At 41.4% G+C, this 22,863-nt stretch overlaps 2 protein-coding genes across 3 annotated transcripts in view; one reads left to right on the forward strand and one right to left on the reverse strand.

The window, feature by feature from the left end:
- Window positions 1-741: 741 nt before the first annotated feature.
- On the forward strand, window positions 742-14,513 carry ASTE1 (asteroid homolog 1). Of its 2 annotated transcripts, XM_081105476.1 has the most exons (6): window positions 742-932; window positions 3,188-3,351; window positions 3,444-4,513; window positions 9,525-9,735; window positions 11,818-12,013; window positions 14,021-14,513. In XM_081105476.1, exons 2-6 carry the CDS (start codon window positions 3,300-3,302, stop codon window positions 14,346-14,348), a joined length of 1,857 nt encoding a protein of 618 aa, XP_080961602.1. In that variant the 5' UTR covers window positions 742-932; window positions 3,188-3,299; the 3' UTR covers window positions 14,349-14,513. The 2 variants fall into 2 exon arrangements, with proteins under 2 accessions (XP_080961602.1, XP_080961601.1); XM_081105475.1 differs by having other exon boundaries at window positions 3,188-4,513.
- A 4,397-nt stretch (window positions 14,514-18,910) lies between these two features.
- The window catches only part of ATP2C1 (ATPase secretory pathway Ca2+ transporting 1), a gene marked incomplete at its 3' end in the record, with an annotated part of 115,537 nt that continues 111,584 nt past the window's right edge, over window positions 18,911-22,863 (reverse strand). Inside the window, exon 28 of the mRNA XM_081105474.1 lies at window positions 18,911-19,012. Within this exon, the coding sequence (XP_080961600.1) occupies window positions 18,911-19,012 (102 nt within the window). The remainder of the gene's footprint in view (window positions 19,013-22,863) is intronic.

Below are 22,863 nucleotides of genomic sequence, written 5' to 3' on the forward strand. Positions count from 1 at the left end.
AACTTTGTGAGGGCAAATAAGTGTCCAGCAGAACAACAGCTGTGGGAGTAGGAGTGTTTAGGGGGAGGAGAGAAAATTTACAAAGTTGGATGGGAACTGTGAGAACGGTGAAAGATTACCACTCTGCAGACTGACTCTTGGCAGTGAAGCTGTTCTGGCCGCGGACAAAAGACAAGAGAAGAAGTGTTTATCACGAGTTGAAGCCAACTTGTTCTCTTCCCGGTGATGATAAATGAGAGAAAGCAGATTGGACACCGGATTCTGCTAAAGGAGGGATCGAATTGTAAAGGTACACCTAACCTTAGAGTAAAACTAACACAACTGCCTCAACTTTTCTTAAATTTACGTTTTCGCAAGGGGATTAGCATATATGGAGGGGGCACTAACACTTATTCTCAGGAGTCTGGAGCAGATCCGGGAGGTGTGCAGTCGGGGGAAGTGAGGAGGTGGAAGGCGTGGAAGTCCAGGGCTGCGGACCCCGACCGGGCAGCCTGAAACCATCACCTTTCGCATACCTTTCCGGGTCGGGCTGGGGAGCGGCAGCGCCTGGGTATCCCCTGGGTGCCGCCGGGAAATGGGACCTAGGGTGGGCAGGCCCGCAGGAAACCCCCAGCGCCAGGACCGCCTCTGGCCGCGAGTGTTGGCGCCGTTGCCAGGGAGACGGCGCGGAGCATGCTGGGAAGTCGGGGAGGCACCCGGGAGGCCGTCGCGGGGCGGAAGTGTGCTCGAACTCCAGTGGGCGGGGAAGAGCGGCCGAACCCGCGGGTCCAGCTGCTCTCACTTGACAGCGGCCACTTCGGAGTGGACTGGCCGGTCTTCCTCGGGGACCCCGCGACCAGCGCCTGCCCCCGTGCGTAGTCCGGCGCTACAGGCTCGAAGGACCCGGGCTCCCCAGGGACATCCACCCGGAGACTTCCTGTCCCCGCTCGCAGGTGCGGGGCTTCAGCTGCCGGTCCTTGCCTGGCCCTTGGGCATTTAATGCGGGGCTGGTCCTAGCGGTGAAGGGGGGTCGGGTGGGGGACGTAGCAGGTGGGCTCTGCTGTGGGTCCCGCTGGCGGGGCGTGAGCACCTGGGTGGCGCGGTGTGGGAAGGCCTGTTTGGGGACTTCGATCAAACCACTTGTGCGCCTTCTCCTGCCCGGCGCGCATTTGTTGGACACCTGTGCACGGTCCCGTCATTAGCTTAGGGTGACTTGACAGGGGTCTCTGCTGGCATGAGCTTTACAAGACAGACTTCTAAAGGAATAAGTAGTACACAGGTGAAGCGAGTCAGATGCAGAATGCAAGGGGATGCCCCAAACTCGGTAATCAAGAGAAATTTTAATACAATATTTTATTTTATTTTTTGTTACTCTGCCGGGGTCCAACCCCAGCGGGTCCAGGGGTCCCCAAAGGTGTGGACGGAGTCGGCGAAGAAGGAATGACATGGAGACAGCGTTCAGTTGATCAGAAGCCTAGCCAGGATCTCCAGCCAAGTTCTGGTCTCGATCTCCAGAGAGGTTCTGCTTAGGTTCTCCAGTCAGGTTCTGTGTCCATGTTCTCTTGCTAGGTTCTCCAGGTTCTCCAGCCAGGTTCTGGCCAGGTTCTCCAGCCAGGTTCAGTCACCAGGTTCTAGTCAGGTTCTCTTGCCAATTTCTGTAGTCAGGTTCAGTCCAGGATCTTTTGCCATGTTCTCTCCAGCGAAGTTCTTCTGTCTCTAGATTCTGTGTAGGTTCTGTCTTCTTTCTGTCTCCTAAGTTCTGTGTCTTGTTGTCTTGTTACAACTGTATTTATACCAGTTGATTCAATCCTATCAATCTCTATTACAAAGGTTAGGGCGTGTCTTATCTCCATTCCAGGGAGTAAAGATTATGTAGCTTAAGCGTGATTGTTCGTAGTTAAAGTGATTAATTACCCACCTGGCACTTAGTTAAGGAGTTTCATCCCCTCCCTGACTTCAGGGAAAAATTCCTACCTGGGGAAACAACCTTTCTCGGAGAGGCATCCCCTCCCTGACTTCAGGGAAAAATTCCTACCTGGGGAAACAACCTTTCTCGGAGAGGTGACCTTGGTTAAAACACACAGCGCTAAGGGGAGCAAACATATTAAGAACAGTATGCCATATATGCCAGGTCCCTTGAAACAGCAAGGATGGACCGGCTCCCGGCATTACTCCTCACGAGAGGATATTTTTTTCATTGATTTTTTTTTTTTTAAGTGGAAGAGAGGGAGGGCGGGGGCCGGGGGAGAGAGAGAAACATCCATAGCAGAAAGACACATAGACTGGTTGTCTCCCGCACACGCCCTGACCAGGGCTAGGGATCCAACCTGCAACCCAGGTTGGTGTCCTTGCCCTGGAATCGAACCCACGATCCTTTGGTGTGCATGCCGATGCTCCAACCACTGAGCGCCACTGGCCAGGCTTAATGAAGTATTTTTAAAAATAAAAATTAATGCAAAATAATTTCCATGTTTGACAATAAATCTCACGATTTTGTAACAGTACCACGCTGAGCCGTTTTGGAACCTAACGCCGAATGAAAACTGACTCTGTGACTTCAGTTAGCCAGATACTGAGGATATTGTTGGTAACTGGGCCAGACATGCAAAGACGAAGATGAGAGCCCCTGGCCGGGGTAAAGCTGGACAGTTAGATTCCTCGAGCCAATGCCTGAAAGAAGTTTCCAGACTCTGGTTTTCAAGAAAAGATCCATATCATTGACCCTACACACTTTAATTAACTGAATCCCAGAGCTTTCTGATTTATTGATTATGAGATTGAGACATATATAATTTTTATGGCTTATGACTTTTTACATTGAACCCACAAAACAGATATTCTGTGTTGTAAGATGGCAACTATTTCCTATCTCAATATCAGAGTCCACAGTTCTACATAGTGTGGCAGTAGTGGACTTTAATTGCTTTTTCCTTAGAATCACCAGCACTTGTATCCAAAGATCAAACACCACGAAACTGTGGACTCTATGCCTTGTAACACAAGGGAAAAGCAAAACAAAAGGATGAAAAAGCACTCAGCTAGTTGGTCTCGCCTGAGGATCTAGATGAGAATTGAGATGCTGACACCGAGTATGTTGGATTTAAAGAGTTCTCTGTATCATTTGTTGTTGATTTGCTGGTGCTGGAAACAATGGCACAGTCCCCTGTAACCAGCATCAGTTGAAAGTGTGTTCTATTGTCTTAAACAGGAGGTTCTTCAGACAGTCATCATGGGCATCCGAGGGCTAATGAGTTTTGTGGAAGATCATAGTAATGAGTTCTTCACTGATTTGAAGTTGCGAGACACAAAGATGATCATTGATGGCTATGCTCTCTTCCACCGGCTCTGCTTCAACTCAAACTTGGAGCTCCGGTACGGAGGGGACTATGATGCTTTTGCAGAAGTTGTACAACAATTCTTCGAATCACTGTTTTCTTGTAATATATGTCCATATGTTGTATTAGATGGAGGATGTGACATTTCGGATAAAAAGCTTACAACTTTGAAGGCTCGAGCTCGAGAGAAGATCCAGGCGGCCCATTCCCTTTCTGTTGGTGGGTGTGGGTGTGTGTGTCCCCTACTCATCCGGGAAGTGTTCATACAGGTTTTGGTCAAGCTGCGGGTACATTTTGTCCAGTGCTTTTCAGAAGCGGACCGGGACATTATGACGCTGGCTAATCATTGGAATTGCCCTGTGTTATCGTCGGATAGTGACTTTTGCATTTTTGACCTGAAAACTGGGTTTTGCCCATTGAATAGCTTTCAGTGGAGAAACGTGAACACTATCAAGGGCACACAGAGCCATTATATCCCCGCCAAATGCTTTTCGCTTGATGCACTCTGCCACTACTTCAGCAATATGAATAAAGCTCTCCTACCTCTCTTTGCGGTGCTATGCGGAAACGACCACATTAACCTGCCCATCATGGACACGTTCTTAAGTAAAGTTCGTCTTCCTCTGGGAGCTGCCAGTGCTAAGGGGAGGAGACACCACCGAGTTCTGGGGCTTCTGACTTGGTTGTCTCGTTTTGCTGACCCCCCCGAAGCTCTAGATAATGTTCTGAAATATCTCCCACAGAAGGATCGAGAAGATGTTAAGGAACTTCTCTGTTGTGCCATGGAAGAATACCAGCCGTCCCAGGGGAAGCTGCAGGACTTCTTCCAGTGTGGCACTTATGTCTGTCCGGAGGCCTTGGGCCTGGGTTTGCCAGAATGGGTCCTAGTGGCTTTGGCCCAAGGTCAGCTATCTCCTTTCATCAGCGATGCTTTGGTGCTAAGACGGACCATTCTTCACACACAAGTGGAAAACATGCAGCAACCAAATGCCCACAGAATATCTCTGCCAATCCGGCAAGTCATCTATGGGCTTCTTTTGAATGTTTCTGCACCTCTGGGAAGTGTGTCCTTGAATGCATCGCCTCCTCGGTCTCTTGCTTTCAGCGAAGTGGAAAGGATTAATAAAAGCATCAAAACATCGGTTGTTGATGCAGTAGACCTGCCCAGGGATCATCCTGACTTAAGCAGATTGACTGAGGTAAGTGTAATACTAATTAATTTTTGTAAAGCACTTTACAGGTTACAAAGCGCTTTCATGTAGATTATCTCTCTTAACGTAACAAACAGGTTGGTTGCCATATTGCACCCATTTCCTAGCTGAGAAAACCAGGGCTCACCGTGGTAACTGTGTAATACCTCAGCCAGGGAATAGCAGCGCCAGGACTCACACCTAGATCTTTTAGCTCCAAATAATGCCATTTCACTGTACTTCCGTGGTCTGTGTTATCTCTGTAATTATTACTACCACTTTGTTGTTACTAGATATCCATACAATGGGGTTACGTGGCTAGCAAAAAAAAAAAGTGGGGGGGGGGATGGATAGGAAAAAAATTCTGAGCTACAAAAAAAGTGTGCCTGAAGGCATGGATCATCGGCATAACTAACATATCAGCCTGCATCAGATTTCTTACAATACACAGGACAGCCCCTACAACAAAGAATTATGCGGCCCATAATGTCAATAGTGCCAGCCCCTGGCCTACACAGCCTCCCATTATTGACAGCTCAGGCAGGAGGGAACGATCTTCTCATCAGGTAGGTACAAGAGCCTCCTTGGCCATGGTGAATGGCTGCTAATGGGAACACGGGGTTTCCTTTTTGGTAGATGAAATGTTCTAGAATTAGTGATAGTTGCACAAGTTTATAAATATTCAAAAGCCACTTTAAAATGGTGAATTTTATGACATTATCTCAATTAAAGAAAGAAAAGGTCTCATTGCCCTTCTTCCCCACAGGATCCACCCTTGTAACAATTTCGTAGACATCCCTTCGGAGGTCCCTGCAAGGTACATGGCTAATTACAAGTCACTGTACTCAGGGAAGCCCCATGATATGGTATCCCCATTTAGAGTTTATTTATAGTTCAAGTCTAGATGCAGTTTTACAAGTCATTTTTATCATGCTAAGTAACACCGCGAGTTAGCCACATTTCTAGGGTTACAGAACTAGAAACTTGAACATAGGTCAAATTCCAAACAGAAAGAATTTATTAAAATTTTACCCACACCAATAAAATTGAAGTTAGCAACATTCTGAAGGATATTTTGTTGAAATTACATCTCTACTCATAACAAAAATGGTGCTGTGGTGGAGGATTGTTTTTTGTTGTTTTGCAGTGGTTCTCAACCTGTGGGTCGCGAACAATGAAAATACATCCTGCATATCAGATATTTACATTATGATTCATAACAGTAGCAAAATTACAGTTATGAAATAGCAACGAAAATAATTTTATGGTTGGGGGTCACCACAACATGAGGAACTGTATTAAAGGGTCACGGCATTAGGAAGGTCGAGAACCACTGAATGGCTTTGTTGAGAAATAATTGATGTACAATGAAGTGCCCGTAGTTTAAATGTGTACTTTTATGAGTTTTGGTGTGTGTTTATATCTGTGTGAATCCATCCTGCAATTAAAATAATGAATGTATCCATCACTCCTCTTGCCTCTTTGCAATTAATCCCTTCCTGAGTTTGCACATACGGTAGAGTGCTCAGAAAACGGTACAGCTTGATGGATTTTCAAACCAGCACCACACTTCCATGTAAAGAACACCCAGAGGTGCCCTAACCGGTTTGGCTCAGTGGATAGAACGTCAGCCTGCGGACTGAAGGGTCCCGAGTTCCATTCCGGTCAAGGGCGTGTATCTTGGTTGCGGGACATCCCCAGTAGGGAGTGTGCAGGAGGCAGCTGATCAATGTTTCTCTCTCATCGATGTTTCTAACTCTCTATCCCTCTCCCTTCCTCTCTGTAAAATATCAATAAAATATATTTAAAAAAAAGAAAAGAAAAAGAACACCCAGAGGAAGACTATCAGCACCTCAGAAGCTTTCCCTTGTGTCTGGTTCTGGTCACCCCCCTCCATACCTCCTGTAATCACTATCCTGATCTCAAACAACATTGAAGAGTTTTGACTGTTTTTTATACTTTATAAAAATGAAATCATACAGTATGAATTCTTTCATCTGGCTTCTTGTGTTCAACATGATGTTTGTGAGATTTACTCCTATTATTGTGAGTAGTTGCAGAAAATTCATTTCTCATTGCTGTATATTTTTACAACTTGGGAATATATCAAAATAGTTTTTCCACCTTATAGCCGATAGACATTTGGGTAGTTTGCAGTTTGGGCTATTATGAATAGTGTATGCACATCTCAGTGCACGTCCTTTAGTGAAAATATGAATACATTTCTATTGCATATATAACTAGGAGTGGAATTGCTGAGTTATAGGATACACATATGTCCAGCTTGTAAGATATATGTCAAGTGGTCTTGTAAAGAGTTCTTCTCCCTTTACACACTTGCTGATACCTGGTATTTTCTATCTTTTAAAAAAAATTTTAGCTATTTTGGTTGTTGTGTAGTGGCATCATTTCAGCCAGTTTTAGGGATGTTAACTTGCATTTTTCTGGTGACTTATTTGAGCACCTTTTCATGTCTTCATTGGCCATTTGGACATTCTGTTATATAAGGTTATGTTCAAAGTCTTTAGGCCATTTTTCTGTTATATAATATATATATATATATATATATATATATATATATATATAATGTATATTCCTTTGTGAATAGCCTTTCTCATTCTGTGGATTGTCTTTTAACTTTAGTATGTTTTCATGAACAGAACTTCTTAATATAGACTAATTTAAATTTTTATTATTTATGGTTATTACTTTTCTGACTTAAGGTCATGAAAATATTTTCTTTGCCTTTCATATTTAGGTCGACAATCTACCTAGAATTGATTTTTTTCCATATAGTGTGATATAGGGTTCAGGACATTTTTTTCCCACATATGAAAATCCAGTTGAGTCAGTGAGTGTTGGAGGCTGATTATATGCCTTGCTAAGTGCAGATGACAAGTGTTCTTCTCATCACTTAACTGCATGCAAAGTAAAGTGAAATTTTAGTTCCCTGTCTATGCAGTGATATCATTTGGTTTCCCCTTGGCATAAGCTAATCAATTCTGTATTCAGCTCAATGTTAGCTCTCATTAGCCCACAATAATTCTAAACAGTATCAAGTGCAAATGTGATTCCAGAGACAAATGCAGGTACAAGTATAGGAACTTTGAGATAGAATCTGTTTTTCTTAACATGATGTGGTAATGATACTTTATCTGCTTTGTGCCAACTGTTGTAACGGGAACTTTATAGTCTCCTTTAATTCCCACATTAAGCACCTGGGATAGCATTTCCATTTGGGATATGTTCATTGCAGTGGACAGAGCACCACTCAAGTTAACCAACCAGTGGATAATCGTAAGGAGAAATGGAAGTGGGCCATTCTTGGGGAGTAAGGCAGTGCTCTCTGGGCATCCCTGCCTGTGTGGCAGCTTCTCTGTAGGCTTGTGCTGTCCATCCCCAGGGGAGTTGTCACATGGGATCAAACCCAACCAGATTTAAGGGCTGTGAGCAGAGTGGTTTCCCTTTTGGAAGGGGCTACGGACTGGTGGGCTCCATGGGACATTTTGTGTCACTCATTATAATGCCCATTTTACAGATGATCAGACTGACTATAGAAAAGCTCAGAAACTTGCCCAAGGCTGTAGAGTTAATGAGGGACAGATCATCTTTGAAGTGAAGCTCAGACTCTGCATTGATCACAAGTTGTAACGTGGCTAGAGAATTCAGTAATTTAAGCATTATAAGTCAGTAAATAATTTATGTATTTTCTTAGCCTTTAGTTGGTGTGTTTTTCTACCAGTTTAAGAGATTATAAAGAATAGTTTTTGTTTCACTTTAAATTTAAGTAGTTAATGCTACTTCCCATGGGGGAGGGGAGGGTTGATTATACTGTAAAGCACTTTACCTATTTCTAATTTAAAAATTTTTATCACAGTATTAAATTATTAAAACTAGTACTTATAAATCATTGATTTAATGCTATCATGCACTGATGATGAAACTATTTTGTCAATTATGAAGTGTTTTATTTCAGTTTACCATCTTATTCTCAGCTGTCAACACACTTATTGACTACTAATTAGGTGTTTGGTGCTGAGAAATGCGTCAGGCTCTCTCATTCTTTAAGAGTTAAGAAAGAAATCCTTTGCTGCATGCAGACACTAGGAATGCAACTATGTTTTTCTCTTAAAGTTTGATTGTAAAGTCTCCCTGAGGGGTGTCCTCTTAATAGTCCTAATTTCTTCATCTGTGAAAGCTTAAAATTCTTAAGCTTAAGATTCGTTAAATTAGAATTATTTCAACAAGTATCCAGAAGCCCTCATAGGTGTTCACTTCCTTTTATTTGAAGTGCACACTCTAAAACATCAAGGAAAAGTGAGTGTGGTGTGTTACTGCACGTACAAGGCGGTTGGTCCTTAAATATTCCTATTTCCCTTGAAGATACCTCTTCCCTACACGTAGCCCCCCTAGGACAATCTCTGTGTAGGAGAGCACAAACACATTCACCTAGGTAGGGACATGAGATAGGACCCAAACAAATAGAAAACTGTATTATATGCCACAAGGGTGCACGTAATCAAAGGCCCTTCTCGAGGTGATCGGTAATGGTGTCATGGGGAAGGTAGAGCCTAAATATTCACTGCCAAGTAAGGGATTGGTTAAGTATAGATCATTGTTTCTCAAAGCTGAATAGTTAAAGATTCCTGGGCTCCCTCAGATTTACTGAGTCACAATGTAGGGGGTGGGTCTGAGGATTGAATTTTTAACAAGCTTCCCAAGTAACATGCACTGAAGATGCTCAGTCAGAATCCTTAGTGGATGGAATGACATGAGCAAGGGCTGTGTCATGGGAGTAGACAGTGCATTCATTCAGTCAACCATACTTACTAAGCACCTTACTAACGTTCTAAATGCTCTGAGTGTGACTGGCTGATTTTTTTACACAGGAAGATAAGAAATGAACACAGTAATTTCATTTGCATTAAAGTCTCTTCATACTAAGCAGGCGGGGGGGGGGGGGGCAGGAGGGAGACATTTCCCCAAGTAACTTGCAAGGTATTTGGTATATCTTTTTCAGCTCTCCTCAGCTAGACGGCAGACACTTCTTTTAGAAACGTTAAAGGTGAAACAGACCATCCTGGACCCAATCCCTACTTCTTTGAAGTTGCCCATTGCTGTCAGCTGCTACTGGTTGCAGCACATGGAGGTCAAGGCAAAACTACATCATCTACAAGCCTTGCTGCTGGGGATGCTGCTGGGGCCCTTGCATGCCATAATCAACAGTCCTGGTAGGTATCTGGACATTCCAGAAGTATATTTTTCCATGTTATGTACATATAACAAAGTTTTTTTTAAAAATCCTGTATTATCTATTCCTATCAGTTATAGCAGAACTTAGAAATGGAGGCGTCGGTATTATTACCCATTCACTGATAAATGCTTTTGAGCACTTCCATGAGTCAGGCTCAGTGCTGAAGGGCTTGACTTCAAGGGCACAGCAGTGAAGATGCACTGATCCCACCTAACCCCACCTGCTCTGTGGCACCTAATGCTGTAACCTGTGAAGTGTGACAGGGTAATACATCAGTTGCATTTTGTATTCCACCTTTTCTATTCCTTCCTGCCCCTGTCAGCAATGCAACAGCAACATCATCACTAGAAACTTATTTAAAATTGCTCATTGGTGAAACTGAACATTCATGCTTGTGCAATTTGTTTACTTTCCCTTTTCTCCACTGTAAGTTTTGATTAGTATGTAAGTAGTGACGGTAGCAGTAGTAACTTCTCTTTCTATTGGAACATACTTTGAGGCAGTTTTATCTTTGTTTAAATATCAGGTGAAATAAATGTTGATGCATTGGAACACTTCAATTCTCGAATGGAATTATTCTCTTTAAGGATTATGAATGCTGTAACACTTTCTGTAAACATGGATAATAGTTACCCTCTCGAACAGTAATGGCGTCATGGAGAAGGTGAGGCCTAATGCTGTCATCCTTCTAATAGGATAGCCACTAGCCGCATTTCAAGTGCTCAGTAGACACACGTCACTAGAGGACAGCACAGATATAGAGCCTTTCCATCATGGCTCAAAGCTCTACTGGCGAATGCTACTCTGAAATTTGCTTTTTAAAATAAGTTAAATGAAATAATGAACCAGCATAGACTCCAAGGAAGCCCAAAAGTGAGAGAAGCTGCCAGAAAGGGTCTGTTGTTTTATGACAGCCAACTTAATTCAGAACAAATAAGGCCTACTAATGGTTAAGATACAAGTGTAGGGTATTTCCTCTCATTGAATAATAATTAGTTTATGAAAATTCTCAGAGCATGAGCCTACTAAGTTTTTACCCGAGTCCAACTGAAGGGGCACGTCAAGGGTCTGTTTCTTTTCTTTTAGGAATTGTGGACCTGGCTCCCAGGCAGGCTCAGTGCCTTGCTGCTCGCTAATTGGTAAAAGGTGGGCCTCCTTCTGTTACCTTCAAGTTGGTCCGGATGTCATGTGTGCCCTGGCTCAAACACAACTGCTGAAGGGCATAGCTTCTATGAGGAACACATACAGCATTATTCTTTCCCAGGGTGGTGGTTTCTGGCCCTTGTCCTCTGTGTGTGAAGAAGTGATGATCTGCCACATTCTCTATGAGTCTTACTTTTGTTTTCCTCCCATAAACAGAAGTTAAAATGTGCTTTGAACACATGGGCTGTTTCTTTCTTTTTTTTTTTTAATATATTTTATTGATTTTTTTACAGAGAGGAAGGGAGAGAGATAGAGAGTCAGAAACATCGATGAGAGAGAAACATCGATCAGCTGCCTCCCACACACCTCCCACTGGGGATGTGCCCACAATCCAGACACATGCCCTTGACCGGAATCGAACCTGGGACCTTTCAGTCCGCAGGCTGACGCTGTATCCACTGAGCCAAACCGGTTTCGGCAATGGGCTGTTTCTTAAGTGCACTATAGCATGGAGGTCTCCATGAAAGGAAGTTTGGTAGAAGAGAACAATAAGGAGAATGACATTTAATAGTAATTTATGTTTTCGGAGACAAATTTAGGGTTTGGAGCGTTTGATGCAGATACATTTAAGGTCAAGTGGTAGACGAGTGGAAGAGATTATTTTAAGGAAAAAAATAACTTGTGGTTGACTAAAGTTAGATTGTCATTAAAAAGGCATTTCAGTATAATATTTCAACTTATACAGCAAGGCTTTTACATTGACGTTAAAATAGTAAAGAGCCAGAAAAGAAAAGCACTTTGGTTATTTAAACCAATTTTTTCTTTATGGAATTTGAAGTTTTGTATATATATGAGAAACTTACAAACTGATACAGTATTTTGGGAACTACTGCCCCTGGGTTGTTTCCTTATCTAGATAAAGAAGATCTGCGGAAGGATGGTGCTAAGATGTTGTATGAAGAGTTCCAAAGAGTGAAGGAGCAGACGCGGCCGGGCCCGAGACTGGATTTAGACACAGCTCACATCTTCTGTCAGTGGCAGAGCTGTCTGCTGATGGGGCTGTATCTTAATCAGCTGCTGTTCACGCCTCTCCCAGAGCCAGACCTAACTCGGTGAGCACCAAGGGAAACTAGTTCAGATGGCTGCACACAGAAGCAAATACTTTATTTACATTTAAAGCAAAAAAGTTATGTTTAAAAATTAATCTTAGAGTAATTGGTCTTGGAACACTACGGCAGCTAAAGAGCTGGAAACAGGAAAAATGTTAAATTATTTCTATATTCCCTAAGAAAATTAGTTCCAAAGTAAAAGTAATAAAAAGAGGCAGTTGTTGGTTGGATGTAATTTATTCCTTCATTTAAGTTTCTTCAAACGTCACTTTATAAAAACTTTTTCTGACCAACCTACTGAAATATTACTACTGTCTACTTCCAGTCACTCTATTCCTATTACTCTTGTATTTCATAATTGCATTTCTTACCAGTTGGCGTATTGTTCTTTCGTTCATTCAAATATTCATTAAATGCCTACTCTGGTCTTTGTTATAATGAACAAAACATAAAAAAAAAATATCTACTGTCTTGGAGGTTTTAGTCTAGTGAGATGACTATTAGATGCTTAAATGGACTTTATCTCAGGCTTTTCTTTGCCAGGCAAGTGTGAAGGGAGAGGCAGCCTGTATGCCAGGAAGTGAGTATAATGTCTGATAGGGAGTTTACACTGGGTGAGAAAGAAATGATAGCAGTGTGTGGGCCAGTGAAAAAGGGGTAGGACAAATGCATTAGACATCCTGGTGGCTGTCCATCCAGGAGGTACTTACTAGAAGGACTGAAGAAGATAAAAGGGAGATGGTTAGAAAAAAATAGAGTTGAGATTATGTATAAACTTTGTTTCTTTCCACTTGAATGTAAACTCTATGAGGGCAGGTACTTGTCTATTTTATGTACTGTTGTCGTCCCTGTACCTAGCATATTGTAAGTGTGCAAATATTTATTGACTAAATGAATGGTATATAGAGGCATGCAAAATATGCTGGTGTGACTTTAAATGTTTCACAGTGAGCCGTAACTGGTTTGGCTCAGTGGATAGAGCATCGGCCTGCAGACTGAAAGTTCCCAGGTTCGATTCCGGTCAAGGGCATGTACCTTGGTTGTGGGCACATCCCCAGTAGGGGGTGTGCAGGAGTCAGCTGATCAATGTTTCTCTTTCATGGATGTTTCTGGCTTTCTATACCTCTCCCTTCCTCTCTGTAAAAAATCAATAAAATATATTTTTTAAAAAAAACTTAAAAAAAATGTTTTGCAGTGAAAAGCTTCCTAGCAGTGAATAGTGTTGTTAATATGTTTCTGGGCCTCATATGCGAGCTAACCCTAGAACCCTTTACCAAGTAAGATTAATTATCCTTAGACCTATGGATACTTTATGTCTGGCCTTTAATAATTTAGGTCATTTTTGACTGGATCCTCTCCAGTTACCAATAATCCATTTAAAACAAACAAACAAACAAAAAAAAACCCAACAGGATAAACAAGACCAAACAGTTCTCTTTGTGATTTCAGTAGAGGACTGTTCTTGCATCTCAGCACTACTAAGGTTTTTTAAATGATGATTTTACACTGATTCAATGATGGTTCTACATCAGTTGTTAAGGCACCAGTTGATCAACATTGGCAATAAGTTACATATTAAAATTGTGGCTTCCAGTTAATCCCATCTTATATTTATGAAGTAGGTTTTTAGTCCAAGGTGAATAATGACCTTGCAAATGATGCCATTAAATTTTCTCTTACTTCAACAGACTACCTGTTTGGTTTATCAAAGGCATTTTTAATTCCTTTTTTTTGAAGTGTTAAGAGGCCTGCTCAACTTTGGTCTAGTTGTAAAGCAGCAAGCATCCATCATTGAATGTGATGTTAAAAATATCATGAGCCAAGACATAATATTTTTAATAACTCAGTTCCTTCCTTCAAGGAACAGATTATTCTTAAGTAATTTTAATAATGATTTTGTAGAAGAGCTCTCAGTGTTTTTAGATGCATTCGTTGAAGCCATGTTAATGATGATGTCCCAGCAACTGAAACTCTGCTTTAACACCCTTCTATCTCTCCCCTGTTGAACAGATTGTATAGTGGAAGCCTGGTGCATGGACTGTGCCGACAACTAACATCAACCTCTGTAGAAAGTCTTCTGAGCACGTGTCCTGAGGCCACGCAACTTTATGAACACCTATTCAATGCCACAAGGTCATATGCCCCTGCTGAATTATTCCTACCAAAGGGTAAATCAAATTCTAAAAAGAAAAGGCGAAAGAAACAAGGTGCCAGCCGGTCAAAGAACAGTGTGGGAACCCTCTCAGACAACAGATGCTGGTATGAGAGGAGCAATCGGTTTGGGCTATTAATGGTTGAAAACATGGAGGAACATAGTGAGGCCTCAGAGTTTGAATAAACTCAGTCTGCAACCAGATGTATTATTATTACTTGAAATGTTTCTGTTATCTGCCTTGAAATGATTAACTTTTTTTAGAACTAACCTGTTAGGGGACATTACAATAGGTAATCTCTGAATTCCAAGATATTTTGTATTCTGCTTTTAATAAATACAACCTGATTTAAGAAACTTCTGTTTTCCTTACATATATATGAAAGCATATTTGTACTTCTCATGTTCCTTTCAATTGCAGCAACTCAGCCAGCTATGTTTTAAAAAAGAAGTCCTACCTCAATTATTTCCTATAAGCAGAGGCTGGGATATAATTTCAGAAAAAAAAAATTAAAACTGCTTCCTCTTCATGGGCCTTGGAAAACAGAAGTTAGGATGCCAAACACAAAACTATATACCTCTAAGTACTTAGTAAATGAGACTATGGCAGGGTTGATGAGTACTTTAGATATGCTCCAGGTTTTACAGCAGAGGTTGAAATCCAGACAGCCCCCAACAAAATAAGAAACAAGCATCCTGGTCTAGAGAAGGAGGAAACACTAAGAAGAAATTATGCAGCAATAACAATCTATTATTACTACTTTAGGAAGAGTGCATGGGGGTCCTTAGTAAGAAGTTTCTTAATGTCTCTAAAATGGTTATTCCCAGAAGATCAAGAAAAGAGCAGACATATGCATGTAATTTTGAGAAGATATGTATTTTTCCAGCAAATAGTGGATCTAATGTGGACTAGAAATACATTAAGACCTTTTATATCAAAACTCTCTTTTCCTTGAATTCCTGGATTTGGGAGCCAATCTAGAAAATATACCAATATAAATATTGTATTTTCTGGCTTATCAACACTGATTTTCAAAACCACTAACTCTGCATGGAAAACCACTCATTCCCACTTCATTTTGATAAATAACTGATTTCACAGGCACTAAACTGAAGAGTATATGGGCAAAGAGTTTAGTTAAAAAAATTAAGTGAATTATATCAGCCATCTTTTCCTTTCATTGAAAGGAATTTTTCAAACAAAGGAGCCCTCCTTCAGTAGACTAAGAAGTCCAGTTCCCTTCTTTAGCCATTTCAATCAGAGCTATTTACTTGAAATTACCCTGCCTTGCAGAGTTAAAATATAATAACGTCCATTAACTCTTACTGTGAGAATTCAGGAGAGTTACCTACCCAAGCATGTATATTCTGTACGTATTAAATGAGAGGTCATAAGCACTCCACATTATCTGATGGGGTTACCAAAGAAATAATGACATAGTACCTGACCCCCAGGAGACATAAGCCACTTGGAGAGACAACACACAGGGAAATAAGAGAACATTTGATGAAGCCATCTGTCAGGTGCGTAATGGCAAAGTGCAGACTGAATGCTACAGTGAGACAGCAGTCCCCAGGTAAAGAGAGGTAAAATAACGAGATTCTCAGACCTGGCTTTTGAACTTGGCTTTAAGACATGGGATGTAATTCGGATGAGGTACAGGAGGCAATGGGATCATCTGCCTTGAAGCAGAATGTTGTATGTCCCATATTCCATTTCTGTTTCCTATGTTTTTAATCAAATCTTTAGGTCATGCTCTTCCTGGTTGAGTTCTAGCTAATGAAATTCCACCTGAGGCTTTGGAAATGGGTGTCTTCAATAAGCAGGCTAAGTGACAAAAGGAACTCTGGTCAACTAAAATGAAAAAGTTTTAGAAATAAAGTTGGAGAGAAAAAATACTTATTGTGATGCAATCATGTTCTGTGTTTAGTTGTGATAAAATTAGACTTGAACTTTATAAGCCCTTTTAGAGATACCTGGACTTAGGAAGTTTAATATCTCTCTCTCTCTCTCTCTCTCTCTCTCTCTCTCTCTCTCTCTATATATATATATATATATATATATATATATATATATATATATATTCTGTAAATATAAATTTTAAAGGTCTTTCATGATAACTGACCATGAGAAAAAGAATTCAAAATTAATTATAATTTTAGAAAATAAAGATCTCGGTAGCTAGAAAGATGTTAGAATTACCTATTCCTCCTTCGTGCATAAATGAATCCATGAGTATGCCTGTTACCCTATCTGTAAAATGGGATCAGAATAGTTCAAATTATTACCTACGGATAAAATGACATGTGCCTTTAAGTTATATAGCACAGGACCTGGTACTAAAAACATGCACTAAATGACTTTTACATCCATCCATGAAAACCAGAGCAAAGCAAGGGATCTGGGAAAAAGTGAGAGTGCTGAGCTCAAAAATCAAGGCACCAGAGGTTCCAGAGCTAATAGAATTTTGCAGATGCAAAGGAGGTCAACGCTGTTAACTCTGGCGAAGATGAGGACAGGAACACGAGAATGTTGAAGCAACTTCAGCAGAGCTGTTAGGCTGAAGCCACACCGCAGAGTACAGAAGTGTCTGTCAAGAGAATGTGAACAGGCAGCCAAGCTCCACCTCAGAAAAGAATGAAAAAAGACCAAAGGAGCTGTGCCTAGGTGGACTTGTGCCGTTCCTGCCCTTTCGTCTTGTCAAGGAGTTTTCTGTAGTGCTTTAAAACCCAACTTGAAAGATCCCTGGATGTGTTTAAAGATAGGAAAAAATTAAGAGCAGATCTTACCACTTCTTGGAAATGTCTTCTTCCTGCAACTGCCAGAGTTCTTTCCTGGCCAAACCCAGTTTCCCCCTTAGGTTTCCAGAGTTCACTGGGTGCCCCCCTCTAGCCCTTGCTGTTTGGCTGGCACATGAACCCAGGGCAGCACTGGAATGTAGTCACCCCCAAGACCAGGCAGGAGAAAAGGACAAACTCTCACTAGTCACTACTCCATAGTGACCTTAGTGCTTTTAGCGAGGTGATGTGGGCGGGGCGGGGGGGGGGGTTGGTATAAATATTTATTTTGGACAGATATATTAAAAAGATGCCTCCCACTTTCTGCAACAACTGTATTAGCCATACAGGACAAGTAGCTTTGGCATTTCTTTCCAGTTCTGAATAATGTTAAAATTCAAGCCCATCTAGCTGTAAACCTTCTAAGATGAGAACCGCATGCAAAGGAAAGAGATTTTAAAATTGAGAGGCGCCCTAGCTGGCTTGGCTCAGTGGATAGAGCAATGGCCTGCAAACTGAAGGATCCCGGGTTCGATTCTAGTCAAGGGTGCATACTTGGGTTGCAGGCTTGATCCTCAGCCAAGGTCAGGGATGTGTGCAGGAGGCAGCTAATCGATGTGTTTTTCTCTCTCTGTCTCTCCCCCCCCTTTCACTCTTTCTAAAAAATCAATGGAAAAATATCCTCGGTTGAAAATTAACAAAACAAAGTAAATAAAAATAAATAAAATAAAATAAAATTGAGAGGCATGAGTGCTCCAGGCGTTATATCTTCCTCTGTCTGGTTCACATGTGTTACACATTAGAGGAATTAACCAAGGAATGTGGGCAGGAAAAACATTGCCTACTTTACAGTGTCTCAATGCTTGCTGTCATGAATACAGAGTAATTAATTTCATGATAGAGGAGGGGTTATCAGGTGGATTAATCTACCTGTAAGCAGGTAAACTTGCTCTGATGTGGAAACATTATTTTGAGTAAATACATATTAACATTACTCTGAAAAAATGGGGTTTGTAGATGTGCCAGTGAGAAATCCTATGAATTATTGCTAAAATTGCTATGGCAATCAGCATTTTTTTGCCTTCATTAAAATACTGGGAGGAACCCTCTGTTTTCAGATTTCCTGTTCAGCTATCATTCATTTGTACAGGATGGGATATAGTTAAAAAGTGGGAGAATCAGGGTGTCTGTTATGGATATGTTAAAACATTACCTTTTAGGCGCCTAAGTGAAGTCATCTGAGCCTAGGTGCCTGGAGCCTAGGTTTGGGGATTCAGATTATGAAATGTCTTCCTGTTCTCTATTTACAAATATCTCCAATAAGTATGTTGTACTATTATAGTCAGAAAAGCCTGTAGTAATTGAAGCCTCAAGGAAGGATGGCATCAAGAGAGCAAGCCTCTGATGTTCCCTTGTCTTGTCCCAAGAAACTATGGAAAACAAGAGGTAAAAATGGTGGGTGGGGTGCCTTTGGTTTTGAAATCTGGGAATGGTGACAACTACAAACCCAAGTTTCCAAAATAAAGTACTGTAGCCCTTCAAGCTCCCATATTTATGCAAGTTGTTTTTTTAAAGACAAACTAATGAAATTGACCCAATAACCATAATGTATTTTTTAAAGCAATTAAGGGATGTGGGCAGGAAAAGCATGGACTATAAGAGAAATTCACTAAGAAATATTGTCATACTTTACCTTAGAAATATGAAAAATATGAGGCAAATATGTTTTGGTTTAGAATGTTCTGTTCCTGGAAAATAAGTTAGAGGTTGCATTTTTCACTAAGACTTGGCTGATGGGATATTTTGGTTTCTCCTACTACGAAATGTCTTTCCTAAGCAAGATGTTCTGAGAACAGACTGAGACTCTAACTTTCTCCACACAGGAGCCTTTTTTGGATACTCAGAGGAGTCACTGATATCAAGTCTGGTATCAAGTGCATCCATCCCAAAGAGAGCATCCTGTTGGGAGATCAGAAGGGAGATACAATTGATGCCAACTCCTTTCTGGTCCACTGGGATGCAGCGCATAGGCCTATTTTCCTCTTTTTGAATACGTGAGTAGGCAACCTTTTCTGTAAAGGGCCAGAAAGTAAATTGTTTTAGGTGCAGTGGGTCATATGGTCTCTGTTGCAACACCTCAACTGTTAAAACATGCAAGCAGTGATAAACAATCCTATATAATAAAAGGTTAATATGCAAATCGACCAAACAGCAGAACAACTGGTCACTATGACACGCACTGGCACCAGGGGGCAGACACTCAATGCAGGAGCTGCCCCTGGTGGTCAGTGCACCAGAAGCCAGGCTCACAGCTAGCAAGTGCACAGTGATGGCAGGAGCCTCTTCCGCCTCTGTGGCAGCACTAAGGATGTTCGACTCATGGACATCCGTCAGTTGGACATCCCCCGAGGGCTCCTGGACTTTGAGAGGGCACAGGCTGGGCTGAGGGACCCCCCCTGAGTGCACAATTTTGTGCACCGGGCCTCTAGTTCTCTATAATAAAAGCCTAATATGCAAATTGACCAAATGGCGGAACAACTGCACTGACCACTGTGACACACACTGGCCACTATGATGCACTCTGACCACCAAGGGGCAGATGCTCAACACAGGAGCTGCCCCAGCCCACAGGCCCCAGGCCAGCTAAGGCAGGTGCCATTGGGGGCCCCCCAGTCACTCTGCTGGTCACCCCACAGATCGGCCCTGATTGCAGGCCAGGCCTAAGGACCCTACCTGTGCACAAATTTCGTGCACTGGGCCTCTAGTAGGTAAATAAATGTGCATAGCAGTTTTAAGAAAATTTTACAAATCCGGCAGCAGAGTTGGCCTGCATACTATACTTTGTCAACCTCAAAACTAAATTCAATAGTCCCATGTGGGTGAGTTAGGGAGATAATCCTATATAATAAAAGCCTAATATGCTAAGTGTCTGACCATTCATTCAACCATTCGACCAGTTGCTATGACACATACTGACCACCATGGGGCAGATACTCTGACTGGTAGGTTAGCTTGCTGCTGGGGTCCGGATGATCAGGACTGGGTGAGATGGGCCAAACACACCCTGGAGCCCTCCTGTGGTCCCTCCCCAGCCCCGATCGTGCATGGTGGGGGTCTCGATCTGCCCTGCGCTCTCTCACAATCCGGGACCCCTTGGGGGATGTCGGAGAGCTGGTTTTGGCCCGATCTCTGCAGGCCAGGCCAAGGGACACCACTGGTGCACTAATTTGTGCACCAGGCCTCTAGTGAGATAATAAAATAAATTGTTTCCGTAACTTGTAACACCTCTAGCTAATTCATGAGCCACCAGGTCTGCTCCATGTAGATACTTACAAATTCTAGTGCAAATTCTATCATGCAACCATATGGATGAATGTGAGAAAAAAACAAAAACATACTTATTTTTAACTCCATAAAACTGATCTAATAATGCTTAAATATAAGATTTGTCATATCTTTCTTATCAAGCCTATATTTTCTATAATCACTTATTTGGAGGGGAGGGCTGCTATATATCACTCCAAGGATAATATTTTCTAAGATTCACACAAGTTCTTTTATACTATGCTTCTAAGATGTGGACTTCATGAAAAAGAGCAAATGGTCAAGGCATTACAGTATTTTCTTTATGACCATAAGATGGCACCAAACTGTCACTTCTCAACTAATGTGGACTTCAGTATACTTAGCATCGGAAGGCCTGAGTAGAAAATTAATTTGAATAGAGCTGAGTGGATACACATATTTTTTATAAACTGTTTTTAAAAGGATATTTTGTTTTGAGTTCAAAAGCTGGAAATCCTCAGAACCCAAAAATGGACCTCTAGGCTCATGTAGAACAATTTGCCCAATTTCCAGCACTGTGTATTGTTAATACTGTGAGATGCGGTTTCTACTCAGAGGGTTACTACACAGAACAATGCAATATTGCTGAAGAAATAACGGTGATAAGGCAACCTTGGTTTAGATCTGAAAGGCAGTTCTGCCAGGCCGATCAGCCATGGGGCCACCACAGAAATGTGGATTTTGCCAGGATATTTGTCAATTTGGCTAGACTTGAGCAAAAAGGAAAAGAAATGGCAAAGTGAAGTGTATACAGTGATCTGCACATGAATACTGCTACCTGGAGCAGCTGTACTAACACAGGGAGCTATGCTCATATATGCACAGGAACATTGGTATGTTTAGATTAGAAAAAAAACTTATAAGGATCAAAACTAATGGCTCAACACAATACAATATATAGATGATGTATTATAGAACCTGAAACTTATATAATCTTATTAAACAGTATCACCCCAATAAATTTAATAAAAATTAAAAATCAACAAATGGCAACCAAAAAACTAATAGCTCAAATATTTTTCACTATCTCCCCAAATTTCACCACTTAAATTTATTTTGAATTAAAAAAAAGATCAAATTTCTGCCTAGATTTATCAATGAAGTGGCTTGGACTTAAATTTTTAATGCTTTTGAAAAAATAAAATCCCTCAATTATATATCCAAACTTATGGCTGTATTTATGCTTAATAGTATTTACAAGAAACTGTACTACACTCACACACACACACATGCACGCGTCTTTACAGCAATCTGGAAAGGCCATCCAGGTTGCCTCTTCAGCTGGTCTTTGAAAAACAGGTAAAAATTCTGATCCTCAAAATTGAGACAAGGAAAAAGGATTTTAAGTTTAAGGACTGGTGTCCCAAAAGACCAGTAAGTGGATCGTGTTGGCACACTGTGTGGCATGAGGCTAAAAAGATTCAAGGAAGAATTATGAGTAAAATGGAAATGAAAAAAAAAAGTTTTCTACTTTCCAACCACAAATTGCTTGTTTGAAGCAAGGAGCTATTTTCTAAAGTTAATGCTAGTCACTTACTGGGTTTCCATCCACAGCAAATTTCAGTCCAAGCTATGCAGTTCTTTGCTATATATATTTTCTCACCTCTTAAGAAAGTATCTTAATGCAAACATGAAAAAAATGTTACCAGTGTTTTCTAGTCCAGCGGTCGCCAACCAGTGGACCACTGGTGGTCCGTGAGGTCCTAAAGGTTGGAAACTGCTGGTTTAAGGAAACCTTTGGAGCAGCGGTTGCCAACCGGTGGCCCACAGACCATTGGAGGTCTCGTGAAGGACCTTAATAAGATTCATTTTGAAAACTCTGTAACAAAGGAGCCTGAATTTACATAACTGCTGATTTTTCTTTCAAAAAATATCTTATTCTGGCCGGAACCGGTTTGGCTCAGTGGATAGAGCGTCGGCCTGCGGACTGAAAGGTCCCGGGTTCGATTCCGGTCAAGAGCATGTACCTGGGTTGCGGGCACATCCCCAGTAGGAGATGTGCAGGAGGCAGCTGATCGATGTTTCTCTCTCATCGATGTTTCTAACTCTCTATCTCTCTCCCTTCCTCTCTGTAAAAAATCAATAAAATATATTTTAAAAAAATATCTTATTCTGTCAAAGCTGAGTTTATATTCGTTTGCTGCTTTACTTTTACGGGGGGTGGGGGGGAGATGCTTGTAACATGAAAATATTTTCCTACTACATTGTCAGCCATGGCTTTAATTCATTCTGTTTTAGAGACCTCATCTAACATGTCCCTTGGCAAATTTCAAGAACACCACAAAATTCACATTTCAAACTGACCTGTGTCCCACTGAAGGCTGAGAGCCAGAAACTGGGGTACCTTCCACTTTTTCCTTTTCTGTCTTGTCAGATCAATGCTCTCTCTTAGAAGATAGATATTTTATGACTTTCTCTCCATAGTGACTGCCACAGCTCAACCCTTTACGCTTCTACAATATTCTAGTCTGTCTCCTTGTTTTGTTTTTATAATCTACCCTCTGTGCTTCCATCATCATGTTACAAGACAGAAATCCAAACTCATCTCCCACTCTTGAAATCCTCTAGTATGTTACAA

Source organism: Myotis nattereri, assembly GCF_964212035.1.
Source record: "Myotis nattereri genome assembly, chromosome: 14".
Lineage (NCBI taxonomy): Eukaryota > Metazoa > Chordata > Mammalia > Chiroptera > Vespertilionidae > Myotis > Myotis nattereri.

Bases quoted from the DNA above. Each gene is read 5' to 3' on its own strand.
- ASTE1 (XM_081105475.1), top strand. From the start codon at position 3,209: ATGGGCATCCGAGGGCTAATGAGTTTTGTGGAAGATCATAGTAATGAG. The intron at 4,514-9,524 runs GTAAGTGTAATA...TATCTTTTTCAG, and splicing joins ACTTAAGCAGATTGACTGAG to CTCTCCTCAGCTAGACGGCA. The intron at 12,014-14,020 runs GTGAGCACCAAG...CCTGTTGAACAG, and splicing joins CCAGAGCCAGACCTAACTCG to ATTGTATAGTGGAAGCCTGG.